At 40.2% G+C, this 23884-nt stretch overlaps 1 protein-coding gene across 2 annotated transcripts in view; it reads left to right on the top strand.

Annotated features, from left to right (window-relative positions):
• The first annotated feature begins 2526 nt into the window (after positions 1 to 2526).
• Positions 2527 to 23884, top strand: part of LOC122661781 (mannosyl-oligosaccharide 1,2-alpha-mannosidase MNS1) — a 77366-nt gene continuing 56008 nt past the window's right edge. Inside the window, exons 1-3 of one of the 2 annotated variants that reach the window (XM_043857286.1) lie at positions 2527 to 2531; positions 7223 to 7235; positions 12836 to 12843. Coding sequence is in view for 1 of the 2 variants with exons in the window: in XM_043857285.1 (XP_043713220.1) it covers positions 8445 to 8597; positions 9551 to 9598 (201 nt within the window). In the remaining variant the exon portion in view is untranslated. Of the gene's footprint in view, positions 2532 to 7222; positions 7236 to 8159; positions 8598 to 9550; positions 9599 to 12835; positions 12844 to 23884 lie in introns of those variants that run through there. The other variant, XM_043857285.1, reaches the window with a different exon arrangement.

The following is a 23884-nucleotide window of genomic DNA, read 5'->3' as shown; positions in this document are numbered from 1 at the left end:
TTGAGCTTCATGGATGCATACTCAGGCCACAATCAGATCCTCATAAAGGAGGAGGATAAGACCTACATTGCCTTCAAGACGGATCAGGAGAACTATGATTATCTCGTCATGCCATTCGGGCTAAAGAACGCAAGAGCAACCTACCAGAGGATGGTCAATAAGATATTCGAGGCACAGATCAAGGATCATGGGAGATGTTAGTAGACGGGTTAAATGAGGAGCATGATCGAGGATCGTGGGAGATGTTCGTGGATGGATCGAGTGAGGAGCATGATCAGGGATCGTGGGAGATATTTGTGGACGGATCGAGTAATGCGGCAAGGAGCAGGGCTGGATTCATGACCACCAGCCCTAAAGGTTTCCATGCACCTAACAATGAGGCAGAGTATGAGGCATTACTTGCTAGACTACGAGTTGCAAAAGCCATCCAGGTCACCCACCTAGTCGTACGAAGTGACTCCTAGCCCGTGGTAAACCAAATAAAAGGGGAGTATGAGGCAAAGGATGAACGCATGATGATGCAAGCTCGAGGTTTAGTGGCAGAGTTCGAGATGGTTCGAGTCCCGTAGAGATTTACTAGCAGAGTTCGAGAAGTTCAAAAAGATCGAGATGGTTTGAGATGGTTCCACCAGGGAGACCTAGTTCTAATGAAAGCTATCGACAAATTGGGAGGACCCTACATAGCTTCCAAGCAGATACGACCAGGGACATATTGCTTAAAAACTCCGGGGGGCAAGAAGATAGATCGAGCATGGAACTCAGAGCACCTGAAGAAGTACTACCAGTAGGACATATGGCTTTCAGCTGCAAACACTTACAGCTACAATAATCGTTTAATGTTCTTTTTTAAAATTTTGAAGATTTTGAAGTAATAGAAGTTTGTTCTTGGCTACATCTATGTATCTCTCCATCACTGGTCAAGCTTCCTCCAATACCAAGGCCATTGGCCACGAGGCGAAATGCCACCAAGGCCATTGGCCATGAGGCTATATGCCAACCAAGGCCATTAACCACGAGGCTCTATGCCAACCAAGGGACCACGAGGCTCTATGCCAACCAAGGGACCACGAGGCTCTATGCCAACCAAGGGACCACGAGGCTCTTTGCCAACCAAGGCCATCGGCCACGAGGCAGAATGCCACAAAGGCATGCTGGCCACTAGATAATGAAAAGCAACGTACAAAGGAGTGAGGATCCAACCACAGAGACTAAAAAAGAACAAGATAACATAGAAGATGCCAAAAATAATTACAAGACCCATATCCGATGTTCAGAGAAACAAAAAGAAGGAAAGAGTACGATACAAGAAGTCAAGGGGAAGCCACATCCTACTCCGGGGGAGGAGCCACACCCTCCTCAGAGGGAACAGAAGCACCAGGTGCAGGAGAAGTAGCAGGAGTCAGCCGAGGAAGCTTGAACACCAGAGAGCCCCTCCTGGTGCAAGGAGGGTTGGGACACACCTTCCTCTTGGCGCCCATGGCCAGAGCTACGGTGGGAGAAGGCACGATTGTCTCCCCCAGGAGCACGAAGAACAATCTCAAAAGGTATGTGGTATGATCGACGAAAAGACACCAAGTTCGATGCGGTAAAGATGCTCGAGAACCGTCCCATCCTACTATTGGCCGGGGGTACCACCCTAGCATCATCTCTAGGAGGACTACCATCTGGGTAGGACTATCAATGGCATCCTCCTTGTCACTAGAAATAGGCCTAGGAGAAGGCAAAGGAGGGAGAGTGTCCACGCCCGACGCAGATGAGGGCATGGACGAGCCAGAGGTTGGCCCATTAAAGGCACAACCCTCGTGAGAGGTGTCAGGATCAGAATCACTGGACTTAATCGTGGAGAAAGGGGACTTATTTGGGCAACGCTCCTCGGCCTCCAGGCTAAACACCCTAGCAGTGTACGGCCACATACATAAACACAGAACCGAGGAAGTATCTTAGAGACCAAATGGCAAAGGTACTCACAATGGACGATGACAACAACACAAGGAAAGTGTACAAGAAGGTCGAGGTCTAAGGTTGAGGTTCGAGGTCGAGGTTGAGGTCCGAAGTCTGAGGTCGAAGTTTGCGATGGGTCGAGGCCAAGGTTTGAGTAAAGATGTGTCTGTGGCAGTACCCAAAAAAAAAAAAAAATTGGCCACGACCATGAGGCCGTGGGCGAAGGGCGACAGACCATGGTTGAGTGAGCGAAGGACGACGGACCATGGGCGAGCAAAAAAAAAATTTTTTTTGGTCACGACCATGAGGCTGCGGGCGAAGGGCGACGGACCCATGGGTGAGTGAGCGAAGGGTGACGAACTATGGGTGAGCAAAAAAAAAAAAAGAGAGAGAGAGAGAAGAGATATGAAGGCCCATCTACTGGACCTAAGAGGAAGAGACCCATCTGCTGGACCTAAGATGGGAGAGACCAAAGAAGGAAAAAAGATGGGAGAGACAAAAAAAAGAGATGGGAGAGACCAAAAAGGGATGGGAGAGACCAAAAAAGTAAAAGGAAATGGGAGAGACCAAAAAAGAAAGAAAAAAGTGTCGTGGGGAAGATTTGAACCCTTCACCTGCCCCACTCACTAGAAGAACTACAAGGCACCCACCATGAAGATCAAGACTAATCGGACGGCCCAGAAAGATTTAGCATGGAGCTCCCCAGAGTAGACTTATTTGTAATGAGCCCCTCCCACACTAAGAAACTACTCCCTTGAGCATTTCATTCCAAGAGAGTGGGGGGCATGTGATAAACCATAAATACTCGGGGCCAACCCCTATCCATCACGTGGCATGGCATGAAGAGAGGACGACCCAGACTCGGCTACCTCAAGACTCATCCGCTAGACTTAAGAGGAAGAGACCCAATAGGTCACTCAAGGACCAAGGACATTACACAAATCGGCAAGGGCATCACCACCCATATCAACGTCATCCTACCAGTAAAGGGATCTATCCCAAAGGAGATGAACCTTATCTATGCACGACCCTCAAGGATCTTATCCAATACGCGAGGGAAGCACATGTCCGTCTGCTAGGGAACACCTTCCTTATCCGGACTTTACCTCCCAAGAGGAGGTGATTTACTACGTGATGGACTCTACTACCAAGGAGGCCTATCACTAACTACTTGGACTCTCCACATCGCCATACTCTGCTATAAATACTCAGATATTCTCCCCCCATTAACCCATCTTGAATTCCAATAATTCATCTGTTGCTCAGAGAGATCTAACTTAGGCATCGGAGAGTCCTAGGCCGGAACCACACCGGTTCTCCCTTGTCCCTGACGTCCTTTTATAGGTTGTGGAAATCGAAGGACCACCCGACGATTTCTTGACGCAACAATAAGCAAATTATTTCATATTCAGGATTGTGCATCACCATGTAATCAGCCCAGATCCAGGCATCCAGCCCTCTAAATATTACGCTAACCTCTGTTGTAGCAATGATATGTCTATAGGAACTAGGAACCCTTGCTGCATGGCTGGCCTCGAGAAGCCTTACAGTCTATGGCTGTTTGGTCATTTGGTCGGCAGCTGTTTTTTTCTCTTACCCCTCGCATACCCCATACTAGCAGCCCAACCCATGGCAGTGGCAATTAAACCCATCACAACCCGCAGCCGAGAGGGCTGCTAGCCTGCGGTTGCTTGACAATCGGCCAAGGGCGATTCAGTTTTTTTGCTATTTGCAATCGGCGGTGACCTGCAAAATCTGAAGTTGATATTTTAAGAATTAAAAAAAAAAGAAGGAAAGTTGAAGAAGATGGGAGGATGGGATTCCATTCTTTATTTTATTTAGGGAAAATATCATCCCCCTCCCCTCTAAGTATCCATAATATCAACCCAATACCCAATTTTTGAATAATGATAAAAGCCTCCCCTTACTTTTGAAAGATTCTATCAATCAACCGTACCCTGATCATTAAAAAAAATCATTAAGTGATGACGTGGTCATTTACAAAAATTTTAAAACCCCATAATACCCTTAATGTAATATTATTCCAATTTTGCCCTCTTCAATCCCAGCACTCTGGTCTTCTCTGAAGAGATCCCTCCATTGTAAATCAGAGCCTTCAATGTTCATGATGATGTCGCTCATTTGCAGAGATTTTGTTGGACCTACCGAAAGTGATGAAGTCGAGCGAGCCGATGGGAGAGTAGCAGTGCTCCGGTCACAAATCTAAGAAGATTTGTTGGTTGAAAACGGAGGGGTTTTTGAGGGGAAGAAGATAGAAAAAGGGTTTTCTATTTTTGGTTTTGTACGCTGTCTTTGACCCTCTCTGCTCTTCTTTCTTCTTGCTCTTTTTTTTTCTGGTTCTGGCGGAACCAAGGAGTGTTGGGTTGGGGTTTTTGGAAAAGGAAAAGGGTGGGGTTGGTTCTGGGAAAAAAATGAGAAGAAGGGGTGGTTCGATTGGTGTGTAGAAGGGTTTCAACTTTTTTTTTTTTTGCTACTATATAGTGAGATAGAAGGGAAAGGGAAGGTGGGTTTGGGGTTTCAGTGGGGTCGAAGGAGAGGGATGGGAGATGGAGAGTGAAGCATTGGCATCTTCCTCTAATCTTCTAACTATCCTGGGTATTTCTCTGCTTTCAAATAATACTCAAAACTTTGCTCTGCAACTCCTTTCTGTTCTTGACAAGAACTATTTCCAAGAGCAAGTTTGAACCAACCGTTGGATCTGTACAAAAGAAGCTAAATATCAAAGGAAGTCGATCCATGAAAGTCATTCACGACCACAATTATTTCTATTTTGGAAAGAACACCCTCCACATCTACAATGCCTCTACCTCTCTGAAAATAGAAAGAGTCATTCACGACCACAAACACTGCAAGTTTGAGAAAAAAACCCAGTTCAAAAATCTTCATGAAACACCTAGACTATATATTACTTCAAACTTCAAGCCTTTCAGAAATCACCCAACAATTCTTGAAGGCAGACTTGGACAACCCATCACACGGATGCATTTAGGAATTTGCTACCCAATGAGATTCTAAGAAAGAGGGAAGGAAGGAAGTCCGAACAGGAGCTTAGAACCAGAAACCAAAGAAGCTCGCTAATATTAAAAAAAAAAGAAGGAAAAATGGAAATTCAAGAAAAAGGATTTTGTTCTCCAGCGGTGGATGCGAGGTCCAGTGGTAGGATGCATGACTCGCGTAATCCATTCTTCCGAATAGCCCCTAAGCAGTTCCAAAAGTCCAAATTGGATAATGGAACTGCCTGTAACAAGGGAACTGATTCAAAATTGCACTCCTAAGCTTCGTTGAATGGTTTTTAAATTTCTGAACTTTGTGTCAACCCGTCACAAAGAAGAAATTAGGTTTGGTGATTTGGTGGAAAAAAGAGCCACGCATTGGGGATTTTTTGAAACAAAACGAATACGAATTGATTAAGAGATTCAGATTCAGTTAGGAAAACCTAGTTTATAGTTAAAAAAACATTGTAGATTAGGGGTTTGAATTCGATTAAGAGCGGTACCATCTCAAGGGTACATGCAGTGGGGAAGGTTGCACGCTCAATGAATTCATACACTCAAGGTTCTTGTTTTGGGGTTGAAGAAGAAGAATAACACAGAGGGTTTTTTGGGGAAGAAGACGCAAAAGGGGTTTTGGGGTTGTAGAGGGTAAAATTGAAATAAAATTACATGAAGGGTATTATGGGGTTTAAGGTGAAGAAGAAGAAGAATGAAGAAGGGGTGGGTCCCACTTCAGAAATCTTTTTTAACTCCAATTAAAGGGTAATATCGTCTTTTGAACTGCTATTTTAACACCGTTAGTCACTTAAGGTACGGTTGATAGAATCTTTCAAAAGTAGGGGAGGGCATTATCATTATTCAAAACTTGGGTATTAGGTTGATATTATGGATACTTACAGGGGAAGGGATGGTATTTTTCCTTTTATTTATTTAAATAAGGGTAATTTACACATACCACCCCTGAGGTTTGACAAAAGGATAATTTTAACCCCTAGTTTTGAAAAATTTTGTGTACCCCCCTGAGGTTTTCAAACATTAACAAATAAGCCCATTCCATCAGTTCATGACTAACAGTGTTAAAAATAAGAGGTGAAGTGATAAAATTACCCTTACAAAAAAAGAAAGAAAGAAAAAAACCTGCAACTCATCTTCCCTAAATCGATTGGGGAAGATGAATTGCAGGTTTCAAAACCCTTGCATTCGACCTGATACTTCTAGTTCCAACATCTGCCATTGAAGGCATACAGAGAACCATGGCTTCAAAGAGCAACACTCTCCCTGTGCTATACCTTCTCTCTTACTCTCGTTCTCCATTCTCTGTGTTCTATCAGTCTCTCTCTTCTTCCTCTTCTTCACAACACATAAACAATACTTTACTCCCCCTTCACCTCTCATTTCCTCTAGCAAAATCCCCCAAAATCCCAACCAATGCATCAGAGTCTACGTTGCAGAGCTCCCCAGATCACTCAATTATGATTTGTTAGATGAATATTGGACCATGAAAGGTGATTCCAGACTCGGCAGCGATGTCGACAATGAACTACACTCTGAGCTTTCTTCGAAAGGGAAGCTAAGTACGATTATTGGAGCAGTTTTTACTGCACAGAACTTCAAATGAATCCACGATCTAGGGCGAACTAGATTCACTTACAAAACAAATCTAGGGCAACAAATCCATGATCTTATCAAATTGCACTCTCCCCCTCTTTGTTTTCATAATAAATCTCCTTGGGGAGCTATTGCTGCCCTTCCTTGATCTGAAAAAAAAAACCCACGATCTTATCAAATTGCACTCCCAGATCACCAGAGAAAACCCTAACTGAACCCAAATCCTAGATCACTAACAAATGAAAGCAAAATGAACAAACAAAATCATGTTTCTAGACGGATTCCCTGCCACCAGACTGTTTCCACGCATCAGTACCATGAATCAAGTCCACCACGTGCTTTTGCCTCTCATAATCGTCATTGCCAATTTTCTTTCTGAACGCCCCCTTCGCCATACCCAATTGCATTTCTGCACTAAGGGTCGCAAAGAACGGCACAAACATAACATCAGCTTCCTCAACATTAAAAACCCTCCTCGCAAAAGAATGTTCTCTAAATTCCTCGGTGGTCATCAGATCACCCAAGATCCAGTACTCCGCACTGTACTGCTTGATCAATGGGTTCTCCGCATAAGTTTCTCAGGTGGAGGAGAGTGGGAATTGTGACCTGTGTGGATGGGGTTGCAGAGGGGTGGGAGCAAGTAGGCTTGCAGGAGGAAGAAGAAGAAGAGGAAGAAGAAAGGGAAAAAGATATATGGAGATACCTGTAACTAATCTTCTTCCCCAAATTGATTTGGGGAAGATGAGTTGCATGTTTTTTTTTCTTCTTGAAGGGGCATTTTTGTCATTTTACCTTTTGATTTTAACAGTGTTAGTCATAAACTGACGGAATGGGTTTATTTGTTACCATTTGTAAACCTCAGGGGGGTACGTAGAATTTTCCAAAACTAGAGGGTAAAATCATCCTTTCGTCAAATCTTAGAGGTGGTATGTGTAAATTACCCTTTAAATAACTACTTGGGGGTTAAAATGGACATTTCAACTTTGGGTGTTGACAGTGCTTAACGTCAGGGGAAGATTGACATTTGAACATAGTTTGACATGTCCATGATATTTCATATACTTACAGGGGGTGTCTATGAAATTTTCCCAAAAACACAGTGATCTATCCAAACCATTTCTTACATATTAATAATATGTTCAACATATATCTTACGGGGGGTGTCTACGAAATTTTCCCAAAAACACAGTGATCTATCCAAACCATTTCTTACATATTCAACATTGCAAAATCATCTTGCATACGGTAAATAAACCTTTTTCCTAGAACCACGGTGCCCAATCATAAGATGAGACTATTGCTCCATCAATAACTCTCACCTCCTAAGTAATTCGAAAATATCTTTTCCTTTGATCATATGATGATTACAATAGGATTTTTATCTGTTGTTGTAACTACAACGCGGCTATACTCATCATGCGGCGCTGCTGATGCCATGTGTGTCATGTGGACTGCTGTGGATTAAAGTCCGTTACAATAACCATGTGTGTACACCTTCTGTGAAGAAAAACTTGGTCTTCCCGACTTCTTTTTAGGCTTTAACCTTCCTTTTTCTTCATTATTTTGGTGCGGTTTTGGTTCTGAATGTTCTGCTTGTCGCTTTCAGTCTGCATTTTCTTGGGGAGACCAGACGATCGTCGCGTCAGAGAATGAAAATTCTCTCTCCAAAGAGAAGACTTCGAAGACCTGTAGAGATTTTGAAGAGACAAACACAGCAAGCGAGAGAGAGAAAAATTTGATCACGCCCTCCTTACGCCACTCCTCTCTCGATCCAATCTGTGGCCAAAACAATACCGTAAGAGAGAGAGTTTTCCTTCCAAGTCGAATCTACTTATTACATATTTTGGAGCCACAAGAGTCTGAAAGGAACTTTAGATTTTAATGGCACGGGCCAGATCTTCAAGCAGTCGATGGAGATATCTTCACCCATCGTATTATCTGAAGCGACCAACGCGTCTAGCGTTACTCTTCATTGCCTTCGTCTGTGTCACCTTAGTTTTCTGGGATCGTCAAACCCTAACCAGAGAGCACGAGGTACTTATTTTCTTCATCTTCTAATAGTTCTTCCTATTAGGTGCTTCTCAGGTATGTTTCTGGTTGTGGTTGTTCCTTAGAAGTTACTGTACAGGGATTTGATGCTTGAATTTGCAAAGGGTTTCTTATTAGTGTCTCCTGGGTTTGATCTATGAGGATTGTTGGTTTGAATTGGGAAGATGCCTTGGTAGAGAAATATAAGACGAAATTCCTATGGAGTGGTGTGGCTTGCAGTCTGGATTAATGAAGTTTTTGTTTTAATAGGTTTTCTGTATAGCGGTGTTGCCCTAGGCGATGTAGAATTTTTGAGAGCTCTCATTTATGTAAAGAGATGGTTTCCTGTTGTTGAACATAATATTCCTGCAAGCAGAAAGAGAACTCTTCCCCCTTTCCCCTTGATTACTTCACACTTCCACACTGCTGCTAAAACATATTATATAATTATTGAAAATCCATTTTCATATTATATTGGATGGAAACATTTGGTTTGTATGGGTACTCAAATTTCAAACTCTGGGAGGATTTATTATTATTCAGTTATTTTGTGAGATTGTTTGCTTTATATCTGTGGAATTTCCTTTCCAGAATTGCTGCTTTTAATAATTTTCAGACCTTTGAAGATTGGTGGGACTTCTTTCTGTCTGTTTATGTTATCCAATTTCTTTTGTTGATAACCATTTCTATTGAGATGTGCGATGCTGGCAATTGGCATTTGAAAACCTTTAGCCGGATCTATTAAACATTGATATTGAAAATGTGTTGTTCTGGTTGTAAATACAGTGAAATGACGAAACATAATCGAGTTGAATTGAGTTGTATTTTTATAGAATAGTCATACGAAAAGAAAGAATTTTCTTCTATCAAAGTCTGAACCCAAGTTTACAAAAGTATGAGAAAAGTCTTCATTTTATTGCATTACTTAACATACCACGTACTGTTTTTTTTCTTTGCAGATGGAGGTTTCCAAATTAAATGAAGAACTTACCAAATTGCGAAATCAGGTAATAACGTAAGATATTTGAAAGGCTTATGTTCATTTTGCTGTCGCTTGCCAATAATTTATTATGATTTTCATCGGCTTTCACTTTATCCTATTAGTTTAAGTTACCTTAAAGTTCAGGATTGATTTAGGCCTTTCATTTTTTGAATTTGAGTATTTTTTTTTTTTAGTTGATGTAAGAGCTCTTCCTTGGATTGGGCTGAACCTGTTTGAGAAACCAGACTGAGAACCGGGCCCAAATATGGGTTTTTGGTGTAGTAGGATATCTTAGGATTTTATTAGTTTCTATTTTGGGATTCTATGTAATTTTTAACTATCTTTTCTATTGGAGTTTTAATTAGAGTTGGATACGTAGAAGATATTTTTTTATTTCAAGTTTCCTAGTTTTCTTGTTTAGTTTCCTAGCTTTATAGTAGTTTCTATATGTCAGAATCTCTATTTCTTTAAATATGCTTTGTAACCAAACGCATTGAACAAATTTGAAGAATAGAAATTTGAGTTTGGGATTGTCTCATGGAAGTGAGCATGGTCCGAGGCTGGTGTCTTTTTCTTCCTTTCTCTCTGCCTCTTTACTGTTCATTACCCATTCATCACTCTCCCCTCCCTACACACTGTGCATCTATTCTCTTTTATTATTTTTTGTTTTCTGTTTACCTGGTTCGTCAATACCTTTGGTATACCCCTGTTTTTTTGGCAATGTTTACAGCCCTCAACAATTGGATTGAACTCCCTTAGTCCCCAACCTTCCTCTCTGAAATTTCATACACATAACTCTCACCCTTGAGCGTCCCTTCCTGCAAAGTCCCATTCTCAAAAATCAGCTTGATTTGAGAGTTTCAAATCAAAACTCAGTTCTGAATTTGTTCTTCTTTGAAATCTTAGTTGCAGCCTCCTGATATCTTCCTTATGTTCCGTATTGAGTACCATTGGTTGAAATCATTGGGCCCTTGAACTATCGACCTCCCCTAGGTTGATTTTGTTTGAGAGGGTTTTCTCGTCTGGAACCATCGCAGGTTGCTGCTGGTTTGGTGCTCTATCGTGAATTGATAGTTCGAAGAAAGCTGTAATTAAAACCCAAAGTTGCCATGATTAACAAGTTTACCCTTATTTCTTAAGTGGTGTTGATCCTCTCTTCTTTTTTTTTAAATTTCAGATTTGTCAGTCTTCTTTAAACTTATTTACCCATGTCGTAAAGTCTTCTTTCCTGTCCCAAATGGGGATGCAGGAGCAATCCTTTGGACCAGCCCAAACCCCTTGGGGGGACCCATATGAAGACGAACCGGGTCTAATTGGGTTTAGTAGGATATTTAGTTATTTATTTATTTGGTTTTATTATTGGGATTCTCTCTAGTAATCTTTTACTTTGAATAGGCTACTTATTGGTGGTAGGGTCCTTCTATGTTTTAATAAGCTAAATAAAGATAGAGTTGATTTAAGATCTAATTTCAGTTTTAAAGTTTACTTAGGAGTCTTTATTTTCTCTTTAAATACAAGTTATAACCTACGCAATAGTTAGATTTTGGATTGGATTGAATTGAATTGAATTGAATTTGAAGAATGGGGTTTCCTGCGGGTTACCATTGTGAGTGTGCTCTCTCTCTCTCGTTTCTGATCTTCCCTCTAAACCTCTCTCATCCCTTTCTTTACTTCTTCTCCTTCATTATATTCACTCTCTTTCTTCCTTTTCTGGTTTACCGTTGGAGAAGAAGTGTCAAGGAAGAAGCGACTCTTCCTTCCTCATGATTCCTCCTCCCTTAACTTACTTGGTATTTATTGCTTTACTACCAAATAAACCCTTTCTTTTACCTTTTATTCCGTCATGTCCCATACTTTTATTTTGCCTCAAGTTTACCCTTTTCCCATCATACGCACTAGTTCACTTTAGTTTGTTTTCCTTGTTAGCTTGATTCCCATATTTACAATTCTGCCATCCACTTTGACAATTTGAGTTTTTGTATTATTCGGGTGGACCCATAAGCGATCCAAGTCGGGTTTCGGAACCCTAGATCTGCATGAAATGTTCTTATATTGTGCTGTGAAATTGAACTACCACTGACCATCTTATTTAAGTTTCTTTATTTGGGTGGGCCTATTAGTGGTCCGAATTGGGTTTTTGGAACCCTGGATCACATCACGAGTCTTCTATGTAAGTTTGTAAGGGACTACAGCTTTGTACATGAATTTGAGTGATAAATTTGTCTTGTTGCCTTTGGTTCTGTGGTGATTCAGTAAATTGATTGGTGATGATTCCAATTGAGGCCTTGATGGTGATTCCAAGATCATATCTCCCTTCCCTTCTTCTTTCTACATTTTTTCTTTAATTTCCATCTTATCAAGGATTCAATGGAGTGTATCATTCTGAAGTTCTGTTTCAGAATCTGATCTTAAAACTCCATTGATTTCTCTGTTTTCCAGTTTTCCTTGCTCCAATAGGAAAACTCTAGAACTTCAAATCTGATCATTGGATCTGTTTCATACTTTGCAGTCACCTTCATCCAACTAAACAGCGCATCTGATCTCATGATCAGATTTGTTTTCTTCAAGTTGTTGAATTTTTCCTAAAATTTTGGTTTCTCGAATTATGCTGTTTCGTTGTATGACAATATCAGAAGTATGACAACCAGTAATCACGCAAATATGACAACCAGTAATCACGCACAAAGAGAGTGAGAGAGAGAAGTGAGAAAGAAGTGACTGCTGAGAATACTGAAGTCGATACCCAGCAGTCCCCCCCCCCCCCCCCACTGCATGTATTTATAATCAGTATTTACAACCTAGATTGCCTTCTTAGACAATTAAAAGGAATCTTAGATGAGAAACAACATAAGATTCTTAGCTGCAAACGGAAAGAATAATCTAATCTAACTAGGAAACTAACAAAACTAATCTAATAAGATTAACCAGCCATGATTGGGACATTCCCCCTACTGTGGTACACATATTTTGTACCCCCACGGTACAGTATTGCACCCATTAACACTCCCTCTCAAAGCTGGAGCATACAAGTCACCCGTGCCCAGCTTGGAACAACCTTTTCTGAAAGCAGGACCAAATAGAGGCTTGGTAAACACATCGCGAAGCTGATCAACGGAAGATACAAACAGGGTAGCAATAAATTTCTTCATGACGCCATCTCTCACAAAATGGCAATAAACTTCAATATGTCTTAATATCTCATGAAACACTGGATTGCTTGCAGTGTAGATAGCTCTGCTTGATTATCACAAAACATCCTCATGGGTTGTGTGATTGGAAAACCTAACTACAACCACATCAACTAGGCTGCAGTATGGCCATAGCTCGATACTCGGCCTCAGCACTAGATCTAGCCACTGTTGTCTGCTTCTTGCTCCTCCAAGTAATTAGGTTACCACCCATACATGTGCAATACCTTGTGGTTGATCTTCTGTCACCATCGGCACTAGCCTAGTCAGCATCAGAAACCCCCACCAGATTAACACTTAGACGAGGAAATAAATGAGGCCCTTCCCTGGAGCCCCCTTTAGGTACTTCAAGATATGATAGGCTGCCTTCGAGTGAACATAGTTCAAGAACTCGGCGAGATCTCGCTTAAAATTCGTTTTTTTCAATTAGCGAGTCGAGATAGGAGGAGAAATACAAAGTTACACGGACTCTGTCGAGATCTCGGGTCGACTGAGATGTGGATCAAACCCATGTTTAAAAGGGGAAAGATCTCGATCGAGACAGTCGAGATCTCGACAGAAATTTGACTGTCTCGGTGAACTCGACAAAAAAACCAGTGGTGTGCTGATTTTTGAGCTTTTACCACCTTGTTTCGTTGGAAAACTTGTCGAAGACATCAATTAATATCCTACTTGCATCAAACTTGCAAGATTTGTTACAAATCATACCAGTACGAGCAGTAGACGGAGTCGAAGTCAATACAATTCACAGGTGTGACCATGGAAAGAGATCTCGGTTGAAACCAATCGAAACCACCGAGGTGTCTTAGTTTTGCAAGAAACCGTGATGAGTTAAGGTGGGAGTTTAAAAAGTATAGGGTTTGGGTTGGTTTTGACATGTTTCGACTATATTTTGCTAGTTTCGACTTGAATACCTATATAAGTGTCACTTAACCCCATCGAAACTTGAGGAAACCTGGTTGGAAACTAGGACAAGCACTTATTTATGCCAGAAACCAGACCAGGCACTTATGTATGCCTAATATTGGAGACCTGACTGGAAACTAGGATAAACACTTATTTATGCCAGAAATCAGGCTAGACACTTATTTATGCTTAATATCATTTAATATAAAAACATTTACTCAAGATATTATTCATAAATACGCAAATACCCCTCATTTGAATCCAATAAAAATAGTTAAAATATCAGATTCCAAAAGGATAAAAAGTCAACCCCCAGTTCAAGAACAAATATTGGATTTTCGGCGGTAGGTGAAAATTTCAACTTTCTAATGCTGGGGGGTTTCTCAAATCTAAAAATTTCATAAATCTTAATATGATAAAACATTGCTAAAAACCAAAGGTGCGGTTAAATATTCATTTGTTTTGATGTCTAAAAAAATATTTTTGATTTAGAACGATTTTAAACAACATTCATGCACACCAAATTAAGTTTGACCGGAACATAACTCCTTCAATATAAATCAGATTTAAACAATTGCTTAAATCTGATTTATATTGAAGGACTTGTGTTCCGGTCAAACCTAATTTGGTATGTCTGAATGCTGTCAAAGTCGGTCTGAATGAAAATATTTATTTAGACATCTAAACAAATGAATATTTTACTTCACTTTTGGCTTTTAGCAATATTTTATAATATTAAGATTTATGAAATTTTTTAGATTTGAGAAAACCCCCAGCATTAGAAAGTGAAAACTTCACCTATCACCGAAAATCCAGTATTTGTTCTTGAAATGGGGGTTGACTTTTTATCCTTTTGGAATTTGTTTTTTAACTATTTTTATTGGATTCATATAGGGGGTATTTGCTTATTTATGAATAATATCTTGAGTAAATGAAATACTAATATAAAAACATTTATTTAAACCACAATTACCATTTTGAGTGTTATTTTTTTTTGAGAAAATAGTTCATGCATTGTGTTTAGAATGTCGACAATAGGCTCATTACAAAAAATCAGATAAAAAAAAGCATTTCTGGGCCTTGAAACCTCCAACTCGAGTTGGCTGGGAAAAAAGCACAAGTTTCGACCATGTCTTGGTTTTTGGCTGGTCGAAATCTGAGTTTTAGAACCTTGGGTGAGACTCAGTATACTCATGCCACACAGGATCAGGACCATGGTGCCCCCGCTACGTACAAGAGACGTCCACGTCGTACACAGTCACAAGCTCATGATGAGGACATGAGTATGAAGACCATGGTTGGAAGTTTCGGAAGTATGAGTATAGATACTACTAGTGAGTGTCAGTCGTGGCATGCATCTCAGCCTCAGTATGACTATGATTATGGCCAAGAGAGCACCGATTCCAGATATAGTAGCTATAGGCAGCCGCTATCAATATACTATGGCCATGACTTCGACATTTGGAGCACTGGGTCAGGGTTTGTCGACGACCTATGCACAGTCCCAACCCAGTCATACATGCCTGATGGCGGTAGCAGTGGACCGATCCAATTTTTTTCATCACAACCGCCTCTTCTATACCCTAGGATAGGGTACCTTTGGATAGCAGATGACAACAATTATCTAGGTTGTGTGGTAGACTATACACATTTCTTTAGCAACACTTTGACATGGGAATCCTATGTGGCACAGTTTGGGCCTTACGGGCTTCGGAAACATGGCTTGGAAGGATAGAGGTATGTCATATATGTTAAGTTTGATGTAAAATACCCTGCTATACATTTCTGATGCTTATTTAAGTTGTTTTACATTAATTGAATGCTTTAATTGCTTTCTATTACTAAATTATGTGTATAGTAGGGTATTTTAGTACGTCGTTGCCTACCAACCTAGTGTCCGAAGTGAAATTCCTATTTGAACTTTGTTTTTGCAAACTTTGATAGTGCCATTGTGTTTAAATGACCGAACATAAGTTGAGTACCAAGTTTCAGGCCCAAACTAGGTCTAAAACCCATCGAAACCAGCCTTTGAGTTAAAAATAAATAAATAAATAAATAAATAAATGCATCAACTCTCCAAGATCTAGGCCCAACTCGTGTTTTAGCTAGGCGAAACTAGGTGCGAAACCGAGTTCTTGAACCATGCAAGTGAACATTTTTTGGAGATTGCATGAACTGACTGATGGCGACAACAACAAAGGATATTTCCGGTCTAGTAATAGCAAGGTTCTAAAACTCGGGTTTCGACAAGGTTTCGACTAGCCAGAAATTGAGTTCGTCTCGGTTTCGACCATATCTCGGTCGAAACCTGGGATTTTTTCCCATTGATGGGGAAACCAAGGTTTTGACCCTAAAACAAGGTTTTTTAGGCCTGATTTTTTGCAGGTTGCCTATTTTTCACATTTTAAACACAATCCATGAATTACATTGACAAAAAAATCATTGAAAATAATACTTGTGGTTATTGACCCAAGTTTACTAATGTACGTGCTGATACGATACAGTCAGTACAGTGGTATTATAAATTTATAATTAGTTCACATAATTATAAAGTACTTGAACCCTGAATAATACATTGAATCCAAATAAAACATTAAAATGCCCCTCTTCAATTCCATGCGGAGTTTCTTAGTGGGTCTAGTCCACGAGCAGCGTACCATTTAAGATTGCGAAGCCGTTCTTCCGAATGCACAAGATACGTATCCCATGACATGTTATGGGACCAATTGGTCTGATAGTCCATTACTGCCCAATGATAAGCCCCATCATCAACTTGTCCAAGATATCCCAATCTAGAGAAGAGTTCACCGAGAGTGTAAGAAGATGGAGCCTACACAGATGTCTGTGTACTATTATTCTTCAAAAACTATTGAAAAACCATTGAAAAATGAAATGACAGCCATGGTTTCGTCGGTTTCCCAATGGTTTCGACTGAAACCATGTCGAAACAGTCGAAACCAGTCGAAACCGGGGATTTTTAAAAGTATAGGCCCAACTCGTCTTGGAACCTGTCGAAACCGAGTTGTCTCGGCGGTTTCGACAGGTTTCGACCGAGTTTTGATTCCATGAGTAATAGTTAGTTAGGTAAGTTTTCCCACTAGTCTCCTAAATCTGTGCTTGTCTTCAAAATCTTCACTATCACCGGAACCAAACTTCTGATGAGGATCCATGGGAACATCAACGGTTTTAGAAGCAAGCATACCAACCTCAGATAAGAGGTCTAACACATATTTCCTTTGTGATAGACTATTTCCTTTCTTACTCCGTAGGACTTCAATACCTAGAAAATACCATCAAGTCTTTTATCTGAAAAATACTAATGGAGATACGATTTCACCTTTGCAATTCCAGATGCATGGTTTCCAGATATAATGATGTCATCCACATAGACAACTAACGCAATCACTTCAGAGTTCCAGTGCCGAAGAAACACAGAATGATCAGAATAGCATTGTGAGAACCCACAACGAGTAACAATGGAGCTGAACTTGTTGAAGCATGCTCTCGGTGACTGTTTTAACCCATAAATGACCTTGTGAATTACATACTTTGGCAGAATTCTACCCCTGAGCAACATACCCTGGAGGTTGCTCCATATAAACCTCCTACTGAATATCACCAAGAGAAAGACATTCTTGATGTCCATCTAATACAGAGGCCGGTATCAATATTTAAAATCTCGTTTCGTTTCGGCATTTCAGTCTGATTGAAATATCCGAAATATCGGATATTTCGGTCGAAATATCGGATATTTCGGTCGAAATATTGTATTTTTCTGCAAGGTTTCGATAGGTCATTTCGGTGGGTTTTAGGCTAAGTTAAGGCCTGAAACTTCATGGAAACCCTATTTTAGGCTATATAAACACATGTAAATGTTCAAATTGCAAAAATAGTCACCCAAAGTGGTGTTTTGGATTTGCACCATTGTTTGGCAATATACGGTAAAATCCTAATGTATAACTTAGTTAATTACACATACATTACACATACATTGTTTAAGACTTTTAAGTACTAGAGGACATAATAACTAATACGCATTTTAAACAAGTAAATTCACTTGGAAACATAAATTCAATGACTCATAAGCATAGTACTAAAACTCGCGAAATTTCGGTCGAGATATCGAATATTTCGAGTATCTCGACCTGTCCGAAACGAAACGCAAGTCCGAAATGAAAAAATGCAATATTTCGAATATTTCGATGAAATTTCGGAAATTTTGGTCATCTCGTTTCGGAAATTTCGGTAATTTCGGTCATCTCGTTTCGAAAATTTCGGAAATCTTGGACATTTTTGGCATTTTACACCCACAGAAAAATACCATATTTCGACCGAGATTTCGACGAAATTTCGGTATCTCGGAAATTTCGGTCAGACCGAAACACCGAAACGAAACGAGATTTAGTACCATGCTCATAAGTCATAATATTAAGTACAATAAGTCAATAACATCAATATCCCAAATTCCCAATACAAGTCAAGTAGTCGTCAAGTGACTCAAATTTCTACTAATAATAATTACTCCGCCATCCAGATCGACCCTACTCATAGTCCGATGGAGCCGTCGTGCATTATTCTTTGACTGTAGGACATATGAGTGCCACGTCATAGTCTGGGAGAAGAAATGAGTGTAGTCATCCATATTTACCATGTCAATAGCATCATCAACATGCTGAAGGTAACCTATCCTAGGATATGGGTCACCAAAGTGTGGAGAACCACGACTACCCACTGATCCACTTTGATATGATGGCTCTGGAAGAATGTACGAGTACGGCTGGTGGGTTGGGTAGGAGAAGATGTCATCAACAAAAGACGATCCACTACGTCCCTAGATTCGGCAAAGATTCGAGGGCCGGTTCAAAAATCACCAAAGAGAAGCGAAGGAGGGAGAAATGGGTGGAAGAAAATGAAAAAAGCAAGCCTTGTGAGCTCTAGGTCGAAATTTCGACCGAGATTCATGAGATTTTGACATTTTATAACTTGGGTTTGTAACATCTTGCCGAAATATCGGCAAGACCTAACAAAGTACCGAAATTTCATGAAATGGCTGAAATCTTGACCGAGTTATTGTATTTTTTTCATTTCGAAGTGGTGTTTCGTTTCGGTCAGACCGAGATACTCGCGATCGAGTTTTAACGAATTTTTGTACTATGGCCGGTATAAATTGACAGCCAAACAGATCAATACATGAACAAAATTTAAATGTGCTACAGGAGAGGTTGTTTCAAAATAATACACACCATACATCTGATACCCTTTAGCTACCAACCATGCCATAAGACGTTCAATAGAATCATTGGGATTGTACTTGATGGTGTACACCCAACGAGATCACACAAGATCTTTACCGAGAGGCAAATCAACAAGAGTCCATGTCTATTGAGATAATAAAGCATCCATTTCTGTTTCCATAGACACTTTCCAGCCAAGATGAGATAGAGCCTCATGATGGGTTTTCAGAACAGAGTTAATAGATAAGAAAAAGGCAAGATTATGAAAAAGAGATGGAAGATGAGAAATAGACACATAATGTTCTATTGGATAGACAGTCGTGGATTTCTAAGTACAAAAGTAAGTACCTTTTCTAAGAGTAACTGGTAAGGCAGGAAGAACTTCAGTACCAGGATTGGACTGTATGGTGGGTTGAGCAGGAGCTGGAGTGGAGGATGGTGGCATGGTATTTTTGTGCCGCTGGTATACTTGTAGGGGAGAAGAAGCAGCATCAAGAGGCACAAGAACCGAAGAGGTGGTCCATAATTAGTATCTGCATGAGATGGTAGTTTGGAAGTAGAAGAAGTATAAAAGGCGTATTCTCAAAAAAAGTGACATCAACACTGATAAACTGCCTATGAGTAAGAGGATCATAGCATGGTGCAAAATATGAACAAAGCAGATACCCAAAAACTTGTGGCGGCAGATTAAACAAACATTGGGATATAAAAAAAAAGAGTTTGGTTATCTAGAACAACAGAGGGCATCTTGTTAATAAGAAAACACGCAGTAAGAATAACATCACACCAAATTATTTTTTAGGGAACATGCATATGAATCATAATGGATCGAGCAATTTCCAACAAGTGTCTATTTTTCTGTTCGGCTACCCCATTTTGTTGAGAGGTGTACAAACAACTTGTTTGATGATCATCCCATTGGCCAAGCAAAACTCAGATATCTCACGGGGAGTATATTCAAGAGCATTATCAAATTGAAAAATTTTAATAGAAGCATTAAACTGAGTTGTTATTTCTTGATAAAGTTTTGAAACACTGAGAAATTGAGAACAATTCTTCAACAAATAAACCCAAGTCAGGTAGAAATGATCGTCCACAAAACTGACAAAATAAGAAAATCCTAATCTATTACATACTCGACAAGGATCCCCAAGTATCAAAATGAGTTAAAGAAAATGAAGACGAACTCCTACACACACACTGAGCAGGAAAAGATGTGTGATGGTGCTTCTTGAGTTCATAGGCTTCAAATTCAAGACGATAAACTGATTTGCAACTCGGAACCATCAATTGAAGCTTGGATAAAGAGGGATGGCCAAGGCAGAGATGCCATTGAAGAGGAGAAGATCCACCAGTGGTTGTAGCAGCAGCGGTCGACGGTCCAGAGCCATCCAGATAATATAGTTCAGCCTGCTCAAGCCCTCCACCAATCGTCCTCCTTGTTTGAAGGTCCTGAAAAACACACTAAGAAAGATAGAAAGTAACAGAACAGTTAAGTGTTTTAGTAAGCTGACCAACATGCATAGTTGTCACGGCGTCTAGGCCACCCAAGGCGCCGGAGAGGGTCCAAAATTAAAGCGACACCAATTAGGCGAGGAAGGCGTCCAAGGCACCTGGATGCCTAGGCGATGGCTTGACAACTATGCTAACATGTCAAATTTAAAGAAGAATAAGAGTCCGGGCTGCGGGCCACGAAAAATGTTTTGACCTAGCAAGAAAAGCCTTACCTAGGGTGGTTGTAGATCAGCAACTTTCGCGTACCTGCTGCCAACAACAATTCCATACTTTTGAATCTTCTTAACTTGAAGGCGAATTTGCTTAGTTCGCTCCCATAATCTGGCCCATCTCAGGATTGTTTAACCATATATAAAAATGGATCGTGGGACAACCAAAAGACTTAATGGTAATTGTGGAACATGAAGTACTGAGGATAAGGTCATGGATGAAGTGGGTGAAACCAATCAAACCATACAATGACTGGTTACCTTGGTAGATGAACCATCAGGAAGAATGACGGGAAAGGAAGTTTGAACTTTGGACATAAAAGAAAACAACTCAATGTTCCACGAAGTAGATGAGGTGGGTAAGAAGAGCCGAGTTACTTGTGTGGGCTAAAGTGGTTTTACAATTGGAGGTAGATGTAGACTTGAGCTGTTGGAGATGCTTAAGTATCTGATTATAATCATCTCAAGGTACATAAACAGTGGAAGCTGCTCCAGATGCAGAATTATGTGTGGTGTCACCATAAGTAGCTCAATTAATAAAAGTATCAATCATGACAGTATTGGCTAACTCATTTGCCCAGTCGGGTCGACTATGTTTAGCTCAACATGTGTCAATGGTATCATTTGACTTGCCACAATAAGTGAATTGGCTAGAAGTCCTGTCAATTGGCTGACAACCTGTACCACGACCACTTGGTCTATGACCGTGTCGTCTCCATTGGCCACGAGGCCCACGACCCCTCCCTGAAAAATTTGAACCTCTTCTATGGCCAGCAATAAAAGGCGAACTATCCTTAGGAGAAGGAGAATAATGAACTCTGGAGGGGGTAAGCAGACGATGAATACAACAGAACTTCATTAAGTGAAGGCACCTTTTCCCCAGTAAGAAGTTGGCTTTTAATAGATTGGTAATCAGGATGGGAGGCCAGCCATAAACTTTGCAACATGAATTTTAACCCTTTGAAGCTTCAACTGCTCCAGATTAGTAGTAAGAGGTTGATGAATTTGGAGTTCTTCAATGATTCCTTTATAAACACTGGTGTATTCATTCAATGATTTATCCCCCTGTTTAAAATTAAGCATAGTCTCATAAAACTCATTAATCCGGGAAATATTCTTCTCTTGAGAGAAGCTTTCTCGTAAATCATCCCAAGCACCCTTTGTAGTGGTGTGGAACATGGCATTGGCAGCAACAGATGGTTCTATACTGTTCCACAACCATATTTTGAGAGTGGAATTCTCTCGGGTCCCCTCTTCATGTATAGTAATTGCGGCTGGGTCTTTATAATCAGCAGAGGGAGGGTCATCTGTAAGGTATTTCATCTTGCCTTTGGCATGGATATGCCTGCACAGCTTGGGCCCATAACAAGTTGTTAGAAACTCCATTGAGTTTAATAGTTGTAATCTGAATCTGGACATTGTTGGCAGGTGGTTTAGGGTCAGCCATCAGACAATACATAGTACCAAGTTGCAGAGATCACAAGTACATCGCCCAATCGCTAATAAAGTAGTAACACAACCGAGAGGCAGTAGCAGTATATTGTGATGAAAACAGTAGCCGGCAGCAAGCATGTCCCAAAACAGAGCAACACACCCATATTTGTGTGATTTCAAGATACAGAGAACCAGTAGGTCAGAAGGTATTTCATCTTGCCTTTGGCATGGATATGCCTGCACAGGTTGGGCCCATAACAAGTCGTTGGAAACTCCATTGAGTTTAATAGTTGTAATCTGAATCTGGACATTGTTGGCAGGTGGTTTAGGGTCAGCCATCAGACAATAGATAGTACCAAGTTGCATAGATCACAAGTACGTCACCCAATCGCTAATAAAGTAGTAAAACAACCGAGAGGCAGTAGCAGTATATTGTGATGAAAACAGTAGCCGGCAGCAAGCACGCCCCAAAACAGAGCAACACACCCATATTTGGGTGATTTCAAGATACAGAGAACCAGTAGGTCAGAAAGACCTGAAATTGAAATCGAAGGAGGTATTAATATAGGGTAGTAATATCCCAAAAGCTTAGTCTGATCAGGTGGTTGGATCAGAAGTAATTTAAGGAACAAAAGGTCTGATATTTGACCTAAAAATCAGAGCATCCACAGGTAGAAATGAGAAATCAAATTGTAGAGAATCAAACCACCAGTTGATCCCAATATTTGGATCGAGTGTACCTCCAGTATTGTGCAAATAACTCTCAAAATATCAGCAATATCAGCTGGGAGAATAGGAAGTAATTTCAGATCTCAAAACCTTAAAGAAAATTTCCAGAAACTGGTACCGCAACCATCATATGGATAAAATCTGACCTTTGTATCTAAATAACTTCACGTGCACCAAAGTAGGACTAGTAGAATGCCCTAGTTTAGCTTCGTATCATCATTAACTAGGGCAAAAACCAGTAGATAGGCAGCATAGGTTGCTACAACCAGAGAAAAATCAGTCCTTTAATGGGCAATCAAACTAGAAATCGAAAGAGGAAGATTATTGGTTATTAAAGCTCTGATACCATGTGACAATATCAGAAGTATAACAGCCAGTAATCACACTAGAAGAGAGTGTGGGAGAGAAGAAGTGAGGAAGAAGAGACTGCTGATAATGCTGCAGTCGATTCCCAACATTTCCCCAACTGTATGTATTTATAATCAGTCGTTACAACTTACAACCATAGTTCAAAATCTCACCGAGATCTCGGAAATCTCGGTAAACTTGAGCTAGTCGAGACGAGATATGATACAAAACAACGAAATGTCAAATCTCGAAAAACTCTATCGAGATTTCGAATATTTTGAGAATCTCGGTGAAATCTGGAATATTTCGAGAATCTTGACCTCCTCAGTATTCATAGAGTCATAGTATTGTATTGTTGGGACTTGGGAGTTAAGACGTGGAAGACTAGGGTAGTAAGGTGGCTATGACTTATGTATTACTCATTGTACTTAGGTTGGGTGTCTATGTAATTTGCATTGTGAACACTTCATTGTTTCTTGTGGTTTGTAGTAGAAACTCTTAAGTCTTTAACTATTTCTTAAATAATTATCCAATATTATGTTCATAATTTACTTCTTTTACTTGCCAATTATGTCTCATATCATTCAAACAATGTGTAGAATAGGCAATATTACATTAAGGGTTTGGCCTTTACTGCCAACCAAGGGTGCAAATCCAAAACACCAAATTGGGTGTTTTTTTTTCTTTAATTTGAACATTTAAATATGTTTATTAAGCCTAAAACAAGCTTACCTTAAAGTTTCGGAGC

Source organism: Telopea speciosissima, chromosome 5 (genome assembly GCF_018873765.1).
Source record: "Telopea speciosissima isolate NSW1024214 ecotype Mountain lineage chromosome 5, Tspe_v1, whole genome shotgun sequence".
NCBI classification, from domain to species: domain Eukaryota; kingdom Viridiplantae; phylum Streptophyta; class Magnoliopsida; order Proteales; family Proteaceae; genus Telopea; species Telopea speciosissima.
The sequence above is the reverse complement of the archived record's forward strand: the minus strand, read 5'-3'. Positions and strand labels throughout refer to the sequence as shown.